The 16300-nt window shown below is 38.5% G+C and overlaps 2 protein-coding genes across 7 annotated transcripts in view; one reads left to right on the top strand and one right to left on the bottom strand.

Annotated features, from left to right (window-relative positions):
- The window catches only part of trim32 (tripartite motif containing 32), a 47151-nt gene extending 40640 nt beyond the window's left edge, over nucleotides 1-6511 (bottom strand). Inside the window, exons 1-3 of one of the 4 annotated variants that reach the window (XM_017307826.1) lie at nucleotides 6408-6511; nucleotides 4256-4964; nucleotides 2164-4186 (exon numbers count right to left, since the gene is read on the bottom strand). In XM_017307826.1, the coding sequence (XP_017163315.1) occupies nucleotides 2912-4186; nucleotides 4256-4951 (1971 nt within the window). In that variant the 5' untranslated portion in view covers nucleotides 4952-4964; nucleotides 6408-6511 and the 3' untranslated portion in view covers nucleotides 2164-2911. Of the gene's footprint in view, nucleotides 1-2163; nucleotides 4965-6407 lie in introns of those variants that run through there. The other 3 variants (XM_017307827.1, XM_008424383.2, XM_008424382.2) reach the window with 3 other exon arrangements.
- astn2 (astrotactin 2) overlaps nucleotides 1-16300 on the top strand; it is a 270497-nt gene that overhangs the window by 213854 nt on the left and 40343 nt on the right. For all 3 annotated transcript variants that reach the window (XM_008424385.2, XM_008424384.2, XM_008424386.2), the window contains one exon: nucleotides 7858-8180. In XM_008424385.2, the coding sequence (XP_008422607.1) occupies nucleotides 7858-8180 (323 nt within the window). The remainder of the gene's footprint in view (nucleotides 1-7857; nucleotides 8181-16300) is intronic.

Below are 16300 nucleotides of genomic sequence, written 5' to 3'. Positions count from 1 at the left end.
TCACTTCCTGCAAAACTGTATTGTATGCATTATTTCATTCCTAACAGAATAAAAAACATTAAAAGTTGATCAACATTCACCAGACAATTCCAAAAACTTCCAGAGTCTTGTCAAAAAGAAAATTTGGTAACACTTTATTTAAAGGGGGGTGAATAAGACTGTCATGACACTGTCATAAACATGACATAACTCCTGTCATGAACATGAATAAGCCTTCATGAATATTTATGACTGTTGTCATAAAGCAAAAATTACTGTTTAAACTTTACCTTTAATAACAAAGTTATCTATTTTTTAAAGTGCAATCAGCAATACTTTTATAACAAATTTATAACAGTAATGATTTATTGGTTAATGTCAAGTTGTCATAAAGACATTTTGAATAATGTCAACTTTGTATTAAAAGTGTCGTAATTTAACAAATGACGCTTTATGACAACAGTCATAAATATTATGTCATGAACATAAAGAATCCTTTATGTTCATGACATGTGTTATGTCACGTTTATGACAGTGTCATGTCAGTCTTATTCACCCCCCTTCAAATAAAGTGTTACCGAAAATTCACCCAAGATTACTCTAGTCTTCTAACAAGTCACATATTTTTGAAAGCATTTCTAATTATCGACCTCCTCAGATGCACTGCACGTTTTCATTCTAATATGGCAATGAGACCGAGTTAGTGAATGGAAAATTACATTGTTTGTGATCCAACTAGAATGGACATACACCCTTTGCAAATTGCACCAACGTGCTTGATGCATGTTTAAAAAAAAACTGTCTTCTTGTCTGTGTTTTCACTAGCAGACTTCTACATATAAAAATGTCTCAAAGGACTGGAATGGCAGCATTTAGCACATATTTTTCAATATTTTGAAACATGGAAAGGTTTATGCCCTATTTTAGTTTCCATCACTCAAATCATCACAGTTCATTTGGAATATAAGAACATCTCTTCTCTGGTTATTACACAGACAGGTCTATCAACCTTGAGAAAACTGGCACTATGCTGGTGGAATCAAAAGGAGATGAAGAGGTCTGACCCAGGCAATAAACCATGAAATGGCTAAAATTTGGAGCAAGGTAGATGGACTTTGATTGCAGCATTGTATATTCAAGAAAATGCATATGATTTATAATGTAAAAGTAATTTAAATAAAAAAAAATTCTAAAATGTTACTTCAATGAATCTTAAACAGGTACATCTAAGAAAATATGAATATTGTGGAAAAGGTTTAATATTTTTGTCACTCATTTCAGAAAGTGATAATTATATATTATATAGATTTATTACACATAGCAATAGATCAAGCCCTTATTTATTTAATTTTGTTAATGGCTTACAAATAATGAAAACTCAAATTTTAGTGTTTCAAAAAATGCTAACATAGTAATAGAGTTAAATATTGGCAACTCATTGTATCACGCTTTAATCAGCTGATTAATTCAAAACACCTGCAAAGGTTTCCTTTGCTTAGGCTCTAAATGGTCTCTTGGTCTGAGTCAGTGGGCTACACATTCATAGGGAAGAATGATGATTTGACATATGTCCAGAAGACAATCACTGGCACCCTTCACAGTGAGGTAAGTCACAAAAAGGCCATTTCTAAGAGTGTGTATCCAAGTATGTACTTGTACAAAGTTGAGTGAAAGGAAAAAGGTGTGGTCGGAAAAGGTGCAACAAGGAGAACCACAGCATTAAAAGGATTGTCAAGCAAAATGCATTAAACAATTGAGGAAGATTCATTTAGGGTGGATTGAGGCTAGTCGGTGCATCAAGACGAGCCACTTACAGACAAATGCTATCCTGAGCCCATTCCATTTCTAAGCACAAGTCCACACTTAGGGTAGCGCCAGCAATCTGGCCTGAACTGAAGCTCACAGAGAATCAATGGGTTGCAGGATGACCTGATGCCTTCAGGTCTTCAGACCCAACAAGGCAGATGACCTGAAGGCAGCTGTCATAGCACCCTGGGCTTTAATTACGTATCAGCAAAGCCACAGGCTAATTGCCTCCATGGCACGTTGCATTACTGCAGTTATTCATGCAAAAGAAGGCCAAGCCAGGTGTTGGGAGCATCCAACACTTTTCAGAAGCCTGATATTTCTGTTTTACATATTTATTATATCTATAAGCCATAATGATTGACACTACAAGAAACAAAGGCTTGACATTTTCACTTTATTATTCTATGTCATATATGACTTTCAATTTCTGAAAGGAATGACAAAATATATCGAACTTTTACACAATATTAGATTTTTTCTGGAGATGTACCTCTAATTCCACACCACATCAGGTTATGATTTTATCGTTAAATAGTCTTTTTTTTAATAAGAAGTAAATATTTAACATTTAATTTCCCCAGAATATTACAGAATGAAAGCTGATTCTTAGTTACTTTTTGCCAGTAGAGCCAGGTCAAGTAAATTTTAAAGCTGCCAGCTGCATTCAGTAGAAATATTGTTAGTGTGCTACCAAAACCAAATAATGGGACATAGTGACAAGTCAGTAATAAAGTGCATTGCAGGCCAACAGCCTTGGTTTTATTTATTTCATATGTAAATCTGAAAATATTTTCTACCCCTCTGACAAATCTTTCTCAATCAAATTGCAGTAAGTCACTCGGTCATGCTTGAATGGGGACACCAAGGCTAATATAGAAGGGAATGTCGGCTCTTTGTGCTTCATAGCTTAAACACCAATGGCTTGTTTTTCATGATCTACTTAGACAACTTGCTATAGTGATAAATATAATAAGCCACCTGGGAACCAAGCTGGGAAAGAAAATAGTCTTTGCTGCAGCTACACTACAGAGACAAGTAATAGTGTTATCTCTTCTCAAACTTCAACCAGACCAGCCACACACACCCACTAAATCTTTTAAGTTCATAGGGAGAAGAAGTGTTTCTAGGAAGTTGAAGAATGCCTCCTTTGAACATATGTAAAGACTTTGACACAGTGGTCCCAACAATCAAGCACTAGCAGCTGTCCTTTCTGGGTGGTGGCCACTCCCACGGGACAGGTCAGTCCTTCTTGGATCAGAATGTTAAATCCTCCTTCTTTGGGAAACTGAAGAATTTCTTTCCTGCCACTGTCTGTGACCAGCAAATCACCGTTGGCATCCACACACATGCCAGTGATGCAGCGGAAGTCCTCTGTTTCGGAGAAAAAGTGGCTGAGCTGTTTCCCCAGCTGGCCATTGGTACCCACTGAGCCAATGGAGAAGCCCCCTTCGAAGTGGGGCTCGTTCTGGCGCTTTTCAAAGTTCAGGGCCAGGCCTTGGGTAAAGTACACAGTTCCTGCTGCATCACATGTCACAAACTTTGGCCGGACTGCAGAGCACAATCGGTTATAGCTGACTACACCTACATTGCGGTCCACTGCAAGGCACCACAGCTTTCCCCCTTCTACGTCTGACACCACAAACTGGCCTGATGGCATGGCAGTAATTCCCCAGGGCTTAATCAGCTGGTTTTTATGGCAGGCCACATAATGCCCATCCATGGTGTAGACTTTAACTGAATTATCATAGTTGTCAGTAACACCAATCAGGCCTTGAGGAGTCACAGCTATGGATAAGGGGATAAGGTTAGGCAGGTCGGCACCAAAGAAGCTCAGAACAAAGTTGTCTATGCTTGCATTGCGTCGGATTTCGCGCGGGACACCTTTACGATTGAAAATCTGGACACGGCAGTTCCCTCGATCGGCCACCAGTATATCACCTTGTGGTGAAACACATATGCTAACGGGTAAATTAAACATTCCAGGCAGCGCTCCTTTACAGCCCATCTTCTTTACAAAATGGCATACTGGTGGCCTGGAATTAGCCCCCGCAGATTCCCCACCTGCGTCCATGGACTTTGACTTAAAGCTACTCGGTGAACCACATACTCTCTCATCTACAGCTGAAACCATGTCAACATCATGGTAAAGATCCCCTGGAACCATTACAGACCCACCTGTAGCGCCAGAGGGCGCACCATCTGCTTTAAACTCCAAAATTGTTTCTAACCCACCTTTCTCATCATCTGTATTGACTGTGTAAGCGTTTGTGGTCAAACAGCCCGCTTCTATGGGATTAGAGTGTTCTGCTCTGGCCAGTGTTGGCTCTTGTAGCTGGAACTGTGTGGGTAAACTGCTTCTGAGGTCCAGCTCTTCATCATCACTTCCTGCGCCATCATCCTTTAATAAGGCGATGTCACTCTGTCTTACCCGTACAGTCAGATAATCGCAACGTGAAACCACTTTTACCTCTGCGAGGTTAAGAAGATACGTCTGCTCCTCAAGAACCTGTGCATTGAGTTTTTCCACTTCTCCCAAAGAGGCTGTGAATGTCCTTCGAGATTTGCTGAGCTCTTCCTGAAGATGAAGCTCTGCCGTAGAATACTCTTGCTGAACCGCCCGGTACTTTTGTCTCAAGCTCTTGGAAATGTTTTCAAGTGTTGTCTTTTTCTTCTGAATATTGCCCATAACGTCACGGAGGGCAGCCAGTCTACCGCTCAGTTCTTTACGGCGCTGCTCAGCTGCCACTTTTATCGGCTGAACTGAATGGCCTTCGTGCAGGTGGCCATCCGCTTTACAGACCTCACAGAGAACTGTGGTGCAGTCATAGCAGAACTGTCTCGGTAGCCGGTTGCCGCAGGACTTGCACATTAGCGCAGCGGCGGCAGCACTGCAAGTCAAAGTGCAATCTATAATTTTCAGTACTGTAAGATTATCTGCCAGCTGGGAGATGCTGCTCATCCTGGAGACCTTGCTGCAGAAGGGGCAGCGGACACCATTGATGGTATTAGCCAACAGTTTCTCCAGACAAAGTCGACATACAGTGTGCCCACACTGCAGGAGTTTGGGTCTGAGTTGATCCTGGTTGTAAGTCTCCAGGCAGATAGGGCATTCGAGAACCTCCCTCATTAGGTCGGGGTCCAGGGAAGAACATGCTGCTGCCATTGTGGTCTTTTCCCTTGAGTGGAAATAAAAACAAATTGTAATATTTTCCAATTTCGTCAAAAAAAGTTTAAATTAAATTACAATTGGCAATCAAAAATCTACATAAAACCCTATTTTTGCTTTGCTTCTAATGATTCACAGTAGAGATGAGCTGTTATACTGTATATCATCATAAAGACATAGCTAATTCACTATAGTGTGATGACAATGTTAAATTCTAAGGAAGGATATTTGCAAATCCCAAAACAGACAGGTTAGTTGGGATATTTACTGCTTTTTGCTTGGACTGTTCCCCACTGCTGTGGAGGTGTTTATAAATATAATTAAACAAAAGTATTGTGTACAGCAGAATTATCCATCCATCCATCTGTGCATCTATCCATCAAATTAATAAAGTGTCATTGCATTTCCCAAAAACATAAACATCTATATCAAAGCTAATATTGCCTAAGAGAGAAGCAATCTTAAATATCTTAACATATTTAAGATTTCCTAAGGCCAAAAAAATTGAGTAATACTTTGTATTAAATTTTTATATGACTGAAGGTGTGGCAGAAATTGATGTTCATTGTCATCTTTATTGTCACCACAATATTCCAAAATACCATGAAAAAATTAACATTCATTCCTACTTCACATGCAAGTGTCAGATTTACGTGAGTTTTAAATTTAATGGTGATGCAATTAAAACGGCACACTCAAGGACGATTGAAAACCGGAAACATCCTGCATTCTTTTACAGGGATGGTGATGTCAAAATGTTCATAATCTACAAATCAATATATTATCTCAATTAGAAAATAAATTCCTAAAAAGTAAGATTTTAAATGCATGTATATTTATTTGTAAAAAGACAATTTACATCATTTCAACTGACGTGTCAAGTTGTAATAAAATAATACTATTTTAGTTCCTTTGCTATTTGTATTTGTAAATAAAGCTACTTAATAACTAGTGTAATGTCATTTCAGTAGCTGATCGCCACGAAAGCATGTCGTTTGTATAACTGTCAGATGGCCCCTGTGTGTCGCACAGGACGAAGAAGAAACGAACTCAACTTATTTAGACGAGAAAAGAAAAACTTGCCGACGAAAAGAAATCCTATGCTAAAAGCTGACTGCTATGTTGAGCTGGTGTTTTCTGCGGGCTAGCAGACATGATGTCATATATGTATGCGATCATATGCGACACATGTCACACTTTGTTCAACAACGCCTGCGTATCAATTGCAGTTTAGAAACTGTCTGCTCCCTTAACTTACGCACAACATGAATGTAAAGGCCTGTCAATCCGACAGCAAATGTTCACGGTGTACTGAAGGGTAAACACGTCGAGACGGCGTCATTAAAATATTTATATATATATATATATAAACAGGACTGATTGAAACAGGACGTGCATCAAAACAACTGGCAATTATATCGCTTTTGTTCGTAGATTTGCTTTTTAGCTTTACCTTTCCTCCAACGTCTGATAGAGGAGAAGTAAGAGGGTGTGTAGTCACTGAGCTACAGCCGCTGCTTGGAGCTGCAATGCTGATGACTCTTCCTACGCAGAGCCGTAGGTTACGTAAAGCGCCTGCGTCAGAGACCGATGGTTGTTTTGATTGGCTAGTGAACAGGTTCTCGCGCCGTGCGTCCATTAACTGAAAATTATCGTGCGGTTTCACCATGTTATGATCCATTAAATGCTCAAATAATATCTTAATGTTTTGTGGAGATATTTTGTTCTTCTTTGCAAATGGCTATCTTTTCAAAGTACAACACGAGGCCATGTTAAACTGCAAATGACAATAAAAATAATTTTAGTTAATAATCTGCCTGGACAAACTTAGCAGAGATGAGTTTCAATTGAAGTAACGTTCAAAGGTTAAATTACGTACAAAACTATTTAAGGTACAGCAGTAATGACTGAGAACGCCCGCTAGATGTCAGCATAGATCCACAGTAAAATGTTGATCATGATTAGATAGATAGATAGATAGATAGATAGATAGATAGATAGATAGATAGATAGATAGATAGATAGATAGATAGATAGATAGATAGATAGATAGATAGNGATAGATAGATAGATAGATAGATAGATAGATAGATAGATAGATAGATAGATAGATAGATAGATAGATAGATAGATAGATAGATAGATAGATAGATTCTAAAACAAAACAATTTCTAAAAATCGGGTGAAAAGTCACGATTTGTGGAAGAAAAAAATAAGAAAAAACCCTGCAGCCTATATTCAAAATTCAATAATAAATCTCAGAGTCCAACCTAACAACCTCTAAATACGGATCAGTGTTTTGCCTAAATAAAGATTTCAGGGTTGATGTTATTTTTATTTGTTTGTTTGCTTTTACAACTACTGAAAAGCACTTAGCCTACTTGTAGTTTGTAACATTTGCAGCACACCTACATTTTACAGTTCAAGAAATGTGTTGACTATCTTACCAAAAGCATACAACACAAATTTATTAAAATACAGATTTGACCCAATAAGAAGTCATTTTGGCTAACCAAAGCCTATTATTTTAATCACAAAGTACTTGCTGTCAATTTAAGTGCACCGACTTTTAATATCCTGGTGTCACAACAAAGAATGCATATAGTTAATTTAGTGTTTTTGTTTTATATATGGAAACACTACTAAGAGTGCCTCTGGGCCATTGAAAAAATATTACAAAAAACCCCCAAAACAAACAAAAAAAAAAAAACATGAGAATTGACATAACTGCTAACAAAGAACAAAATAGCCACAAAGATCGAAAATAGAGCATAAACTGCTTGGAGTGTTGGATCCACCCCGGGTGATTTTCAGCTGTGATTTTCCTACAGTCACATTCCATTGTGTCAAGGAGTGATATCTGATAATTTCACACTCTATTTTTCTCCTGCATGCTCTTCCAGAGGCAACAGACCAGGGAGTCGGAGGCGGAGGGCGACGGGAGATTAAGTCTGTTCCCTTTATCAACTACCTGTTAGCTCTACAGAAGAGCCAGCTGCTGTCAGATGACCTGGTAAATGGCGTAGAGATCCGCTGTGAAGAGAAGGGCAGCTGTCCCTCTGGCTGCCACCTGTGCCATCACCAGGGCATGATGGGAGGAGGGTCAGGGAGAAGCCGCAATGGTAATGGTAGGAGTGGGGAACAGCCTTCTCCCATCCCTGTCCTCCTTGAAGTCAGCAGGGTTGTGCCCCTCTACAGCCTGATCCAAGACAACATCACCAAAGAGGTGAGAGAGACGCAAACCATTAAATAAAAAAAACAAAACAACAGATGAGATAAAGCAAAATAAAACTGATCAACTTGACTTACGTTTAGATATGTAGTGATTTGCAAAAAAAAACAAAAACAAATGCTTTGAATAGTGCAACATTTTGTCACATAACAACAAACTGCAATTTATTTTAGTGCCTGACTTTGGAGAAATCAGACTTTTTATAAATAAAAATGAACATTGTGCCTCCTATGTATTCGGTCTCTAAACTGATACTTGGACAAAATCCAGTGCAACCAATTGTCTTCAAAAGTCACCAATTATTTAAAAATAAGAGTTTACCTGTGTTTAATTTAATCTCAGCATTAATGTAGCTGTTCTTAGAAGCCTGCAGAGGTTTAATAAAGGGCATTAGTGAACAAAAGGTATCACAAAGGACACAGTAGACAAGCTGCAGAGAAAGTTCTAGATACTATTAAAGCAGTTTAACTGTGTTCAGTGAACATCTCACTGAACACAGGCCATCAACTGAAAATGGAAATGGTGTGACACAACTGCACGCTTATTAAGACACCTGAAATGGGCAAGTAGAGCACTAATCAGAGCAGAAGTGAAAAAGCCCATGGTAACTCTGGAGGAGCCACAGAGATCTGTAGCTCTGGTGGTGAGAATTTGTTGACAGGACAAACATTAATCATGCATCACCTTGGTCTGTTGGGAAGAGTGGCATGAGGAGTCTGTGTTGGGGGGGAAAAAAGCACACACACACACATTTGTGCCCTGGTCTTTGGGAACACAGCAGATGTGGAAGACAGTGCCAAAAATGAATGATTTTGGTCTGCCTGCAAAACATGTTGGGAGACTAATGCGTGGCTCACATAGTAAGAATGTTTTATTTCAGCAGGCATAGGAAAGCTGGACAGAATTTAATGTAAAATCACCAGTTAAATGCAAGGTAATTCTTGACGAAAGTCTGATAGAGGCTGCACAAGATTTGAGGCTGGGGCAAAGGTTTAACTTCTGCAATGCCCCAATCAATGTCTAGACCTATATTCAATTGGGAATCTGAAAGTAGACTCACAATTTTGATATTTTCAGATTCTCCCCACCATAATTTCTGTCTGTAGAGGTGTAAAGGTGGAGTTGTGGTATTCAGAAGGGGTGTGATCTGGAGGAATGTGAATACTTTCCTGACCACCAGTTTAAGGTGTCAGCTGTAACTGGTGGTGTAAATCAGCTGTGACCCAGTGTCTTTGATAAAAATAGCCTGCTGGGTCAAATCTGACAAGAAGAGCATTCGGCTGATAATACACTCCGACTGGATAATCTGCACAGTTCAAAAACAATTCAAATTGTGTGCATTGCTCCTTATTCAGAAGGTGCAAGCACACTGTTTGGCATGTTTTGCTTGGAATGTAATATAATATAGTAGAACTGCGGTGTAACTCTTGCAAACTGTGTATATTTTGTTTCCTCTGAAGCATTAAATTAATGTGCAGTTGTTCCACCTCACCTATAGAGGGCATGAGTTGGTTAACTTTGACCACTGGGAAGGAGTACTGTAATACAGGCTGCATAAAAAGATGACATCATGGTTTTTCACTTGTGGGGAAGTCTGTGTGTATGCATGTGAGTGTGTCTGAATGTGTGTCTATCGGTGTTTTAAAACAAGGATGCACTGCTGAATGTAACATCACCTTAATAGCCGCATGCTGTGTTTCTGATTCATTCTGTATAGGATGTCTTTGGATTCATTTTTTATTTTTTTTTGCAGTGAAAGTTAATCACATCAGATCTGTTTTCCAGAAGCCTAATTTAGGAAGAGGCTCTGGCTTCACTTGACATTTAGTTGACTACATTTTGCCCTGTTTGTGCTACATTTAGTGTTCGTCTTCGGAAGCTCGTCTCTGGTATATTTGCAATCTCTTTGCGCAAGAAGGGAGGCAAAAACAGGTGACTCAGAAATGTTCAACATCCGTAAAGCATGCATCTGATTAGGTATCTCCATAAATATCCATGTAAATATGGATAAGTGCATTCAGAAAGCACACGCACAGCATTAACCTCTGTACGTGCCTCTCATAACAAGCACCACAGCCCCAAAGAGTAGGAGGGGGAATCAATAGCAGACAACCCATAGCGGGCCTAGTCAATACCTAAATGTGAGGAAGTGCAAAAATGTCTCCTCATGGTGCTGTTCCAGCCACTTAACTACCCTTATTTTTGTCTACCCCAAAACTATCCTTGGTCTTCTGAAGGCATGCGAGAAGAAGACTGGTACCGCAGTAGACTAAGGTACCCCTCTGAGCTGGCTTGAGGCAGGGTTATTAGCCTCTTATTGATGCCATCAACCTCTGCGGAGGGCAGGGAGTACATCACTCTGCTACTCTTTTGCTTGCATTTTCTTCTCCTCTTGCTGCACATCACAATGGCAGATTCGTATATTGCATTAGAGACTCACAGCAACCTGTCTGTCTACACACACAATTGCTCCGTCGCTTCTTCTTCATGTGTGCATCTGTCTCTCACACACAATTTCACTTGAGACCGTCTTTCTACTTGGCTGAGTCTGTGGGGAAAGACAGCTGCCATGCTGCAAAAGCTCTCTTAGAAATAAGGCCTCTTTTTTTCCCCCCGCTTTACCCTGAATCAATGGAAGCAATCAAATAGAAGCTTATAAGTTCAGTTTATGGTTAGATGGACTTAGATTCTATCTGAATGTGCATTTCTATTTGGATAAATGTGTCTGTAAATGCCTTGTATCTGGCTTCAGTAGATATGTCACTTTCACTTTGGCTCCATTCCTCGCTCTTTTTTTCAGCTGCTGGTATCTTTTCAGTGACCTCAAACACGCTATCTGGCAGTTTGACAGGACACGGCTCTCTCATATATATTCCATGTTAACCCAGAATGGGGTATGGACAATGGCTTTATTGCCATTTCTTTGTGAAGACCTTCACTAGAAATGAAAAGAAACTGAAATGAATATTAAGTATGGTCATTCTTCTTAGTTTCTGCATTTCGGAGATTGGGTTTTGAAATATTTATTTGGACATAATTTGCTGTAAGAGACTAGTGAAGAGAGAGGAGGAACAAATTCCAATTGAACAATTTCATAGTCGTAAACACTGGATGGGATGTATGAGATGATTTTTTTTTAGACCTCAGATGTCTCAGTGACTTTTAGTCTAGTACAGTGTTGTGAAAACATATTTCGCCATTTACAGATTTCCTCTGTTTTTTTTGTTGTTTTTTTTGCTTTTTGTCTAATCATCCTGAAGGAAAATGTATTATCAGACAAACTGCAGTTTCTATCAAGTTAAGATTTTAATCATTCTGGTCCTGTCTGAGAAAGTAATCACCCCCATTGTTAAATCATGTGATTAATCCCCACTTCTGAAAGGCTGAATTTAATTTTATTTTACAAGCCACACCCTAGCCAGAATAATACCAGACCAGAATAATTGAGAAATACTTAAATGAAATCCATATGACAATATGAAACAGGCTACGAGAAGTCTAAGGAAATTCCACAAGAGATGAGAAATGAAGTCAATGACATAATGATTCACTGCAGACCAAAGAACCCCCCACTCATCCCCACCAAAACTCATAATGGCCTTTCTGATATTTCCCTTCATAATCTCAATATGTCTGGGAATATTGTGGTCTGATGAAATAAAAATGTACCTGTTATTGTCAGTGGAAACTAGCAGTATTTCCGAATAAGACACCATACCAACAGTTAAATGTGTTCTGGGGATGCTTTGCTTCTTCAGAACCTGCTTGATTCACTATAATTGTAAATTCTGTTGTCTCATAGCACATCAAGTAGCACACCACTTTGAACTGTGGTTTTGGAGGGGGTCAAAAGTAAAAAGATAAATCAGAACAAAAGAGTGGATCAGAATTATTGAAAAGACTTGTTGCCAGTTATCATAAATTCTTGATGATAGTTGTCTTTTCTTTCATAAATTACATTACCATTTAAATACCATAAAACAATAAATATTGTATTCACTCAAAATATTTGTCTGATAGAAAGCCTTCTTTATGACGTGATATGTCTGACAATAATTCAAAAACAAACCAAATTTTCATAATATTTGCCCATTTTTGCATGCAGAAACCGTAAATATTTGTCTGTATAATTTATTGGCACATTTGGTGATCCTTCAGTGATAACGTATTTCAAAAGATACATATTTCCCAAGTTCTTTTTTGGCTTTGTTCAGTTTAGACTTGGTCTTCAAACAATTTGTACTGAAAGGAGTTGTGGAATTGGATTTGATTTGACTTAGGTGGTCATGGTTATACACACATGCAAACACTGACTCCGACATGTGGTCTGATGCCAGGGAAAAAGAGCTCAGACCATAAATAAGTAAACTATTGCCTGTGGTCCCTCAGCCCCAGGGTTGCTATGACTGAATTATGGCAAACCTTTTGAACAAATTGGTTTTGAGTCTAATGGGTCAGAATGCTCTATACCCTGCCCATTGGCCACTACCGTGCTTCCTATCAGCAAAACTACATTTGAGATAGATATAAGATGGCAGGTTCAAAATGGGAGAGGTAGAAGGATTAAGCTCAAGTGCAGCACAGGCACAGGAAGGATTTTACAGACGCTGACAAATATGTTGATTTAAAAAAAACAAAAACAAATTAAAAAATAGGTTGAGTTTTTATTGAAGTAGACAATCTCACAATGAATTTCAAATCCAACAAATCCATGGTAATAAAAATGACTGGAGATTCTAGAAATATCTAATTAGTAATCCACAGTGTTCATTGTAGGTGTGACATGACACAGACTCTATTTCCTTGACTCACTGATCACTGTTCTGGGCAAGAAGACATACTTATCTTATTACCACATAGTAAACATGGTGTTAGGGAAGGTGAAGGAATGCTTCAATTTCAATGTTAGAGAACTGAGGGAAAGTGGGGCAGCTTCAGAAAAATGTTAAAATGTCTTGGCTTAGTTAAGATTAGCATTCAAGTTTTATATAAGAAACCCTCCAAGTGAAATAGGATCAATTACTAAAAAAAGCACACATGCCCTCTGCTATGTGTAATGGAAGATACATATGGACTTGTTTCTTTTTTTGAAGGGCCTTTTTGGAAACAATGGTACCATATATTCTTTCAAATAATTGAACATGTTTGAAGTATATACTTATATTTATGACTGCAAGCTTGTCTTTTAGTTAACTGGATAATGATACAAAACCTATTGCTCAATCAACACAGCCACAAAATCTACCTTCCTCCATTGCCATCTCAGTTCCCAGACCAACATCCAACGGAAAACATTTAGGTTTTTCTGAAGAAACTTCAAACAAAGGTCAAGGATTCTGAACAATAAAAAGGGTTTGAGAAAAGAGGAATGATCAATGATTCCGCTCACTTTATTCTTGAGAGTTGTAAAATGTTATAGGCAACAACTGAGTCGGTAAACGAGCACATACCAAGAATTAACAGCAAGCAGGTTTACTGATACAATTGTGACCTAGGTCATTTTATAAAAAAAAAAAAAAAAACTTAATAGACCCAGCAATGCACATAGTGTTAAGACAATACATATTGCACACTGAATATTTGAAACACTTTATAATTAAATTATATGCAAGAAACATCAACAGGCTTAGACTAAGTTAAGCAAAACTACTATGTCTGCCTTTTTTTGTCAAAAGTGTTGTCTTTTCAGAGACTGTGTGTATTAAGCAACCTATTGACCCCCTTTGAAGGTTTTTTTCTTTATTTTTTTTTCAGTAATCGTACCACAGCTTAACTGATCTGAGATCTAAAAACTTGCTTGAAAAACTTATGAAAGGCTTGTTGGATTGTTGCTGTGAAAGGCAAAATGTTGTTCCAAGAGTTTTAATGTGTCTGGATGAATCTGAGTGTGCATGATGTTCTCCCATCTTGTTGATCCACTCAACAGTAATATCACCATATAGCTATATTTTTCCAAACCAAATCTTAATCCCCCACCATACTTTGAAGATGTACGGCAGGACAAGGCGTACAGATCACTGTGTCCACATCTTTAGGCTCTGTTCTGCACAGAGTTTAAATAATAAATAATGACTAGTTCAGCATTGCATAAAAAATGAATTTTTGACTGAAGCAAAACCCCTACAGATTTGTTCCCATATGTTAGAAAGATTGTACCTAAGTAATAATGTAAATCCACTCAAGCTGGAGTTTGGCACAGAAATATGACCAGAAAGAAAATAAGTTGGGGTGTGCAGATGGTACTTTCATTCTGGTAGCATACAGTCATATAGGTCAAGAGCAGCACTTCTTCCAGTCTGATGCACACATTAACTTTTGAATCCAAGAATGCAGCTACACTGCCAAGGAAGGTAATATTGCTGGTCATTGATCAGATTTAGTCATTCGCTTTGTGTCCACTATATACCCTCTTCTTGTACTCACAAAAGTATTACATTAACAGGAGCATATTATTTGACTGTTTTGCTACACCTAATCTAAGCTGATGATCCATAGCCTTTTGCAGAGGTGAGACAATTTCAGCAATATTTTATGTGTCATGTTCTATCTGCTTTGACAATAAATAGTTCAAAGAATGAGTTGACCAAATTTGTTTACGGCTGTGAAAGGACAGCCTTCCCGTGTTTTGATTTAGCTAAGGAAGCGTACTGAAAATGTGACATTATAAGCTTATCGGCCATTTTGATCTTAATTCCATTGGATTTATTGGATTGGACTGCATTGTTATTCTTTTTTTGGTCACTGGGCTATATTTTAGAACTATATTGTCCCAGTATTCTTGATAACTCTCAAGTTATGTTGCATGACAGCTCACATTTGTTTAGAATATTTTTACATTTAGTTACCTTTTCAGAAAGGTAAACCGTATGCGGTGATTGGGAGTTGTCATGTGACACGTCAATCCCCCATCAACCTCTGGATGAACCAACCCACCACCTGCCCTTAGTGCACAATTTCCTGGAAGTGCTACCTCTGATAAGGTTCCTAGAAGAAGCCCATTGGCTTCTTTGTTAACACCATTACCCTTGAATGATTGGAAAAGTCCCATAAAGGCACTGTTGTGGGTGCACACACACACATGCGCACGCAGATGATCTGCTGTGTGTTCTGACATAGACTCTATTCCACCACTGGTGATTATCTTATAAATCAATACTGTGGGCCAGCTGGCCAGTGTTTTTGTGTATTAGCCTCAGAATACAGACAGTAATTTGGTCAGCATAGACTAGACAAACAGATTAATACAGTAAGGAGGTCACAATGGCCTCACTTGGCTTCTTGTAAGTCACAACAGGGTTTCTATGAAAGTGAAAGGTTCACATTGCGATTCGGAGCCACTGAGTCTGCAGGGTTTAAATGACGTCAAGACTTTGACTTCACATGGCTGAAGTTGTTTATGGTAATTGGTCTTGCTGTTCATTTGTAACATTTTATGCACACTGCAGAAAATTATTGCATTTAAAACTCAATTTGTTGATCACAGGTAAGTTCCCTGCATACCAATCACAGCATATCCAGGAACTGCTAAGATCAGTGAAGCCACTGGAACAATAGGGACGTCACCAGTCCCTGAAAAGAAATCTCTCTCTGCCCTTAAACTGTCCAACATGGTTTCCATCAAGGCTTTGATGGATCTCTCCTTTGCAAAGTACCTATTGTTTTAATATGAAGCACAAGTAGTTGAGATTTGTTTCATGTTCTTGTTTGGTGAGCGCAGAATGCATAGGGAATGAATTAGAATTTTCTATGGAATGTATGAATTGTGGTTAATCAATAAAACTTACATTACCCACCTCTTGTCAATTGAAGTACTCTGTCTAGATTCTTTCATCTTCTCTTTTCATCTTTCTAAAGATTTTTCTTCTTCCATCCATATTCCTTATCTTCGCTATTAGACATTTAAGACATTATCACTTTCCACATACATGCAACTGCTTTTCTTTTTTTTTTCCCATGTCCATAAACCTTCATTTCTGTTTTACCTCCTATGCGGCCCCACACATCTCCCCACCTCATTCCCTTAACCACAATTAGATTCCCTGTTTACCCAGTGAAGACTGGCTTGCGTTACTCTTTAAACATAAACACGGTGGTGATCGCTTTGTCTGTGTTTC

The sequence above is a fragment of the Poecilia reticulata genome, linkage group LG12 (assembly GCF_000633615.1).
Source record: "Poecilia reticulata strain Guanapo linkage group LG12, Guppy_female_1.0+MT, whole genome shotgun sequence".
Taxonomy (NCBI): Eukaryota; Metazoa; Chordata; class Actinopteri; order Cyprinodontiformes; family Poeciliidae; genus Poecilia; species Poecilia reticulata.
The sequence above is the reverse complement of the archived record's forward strand: the minus strand, read 5'-3'. Positions and strand labels throughout refer to the sequence as shown.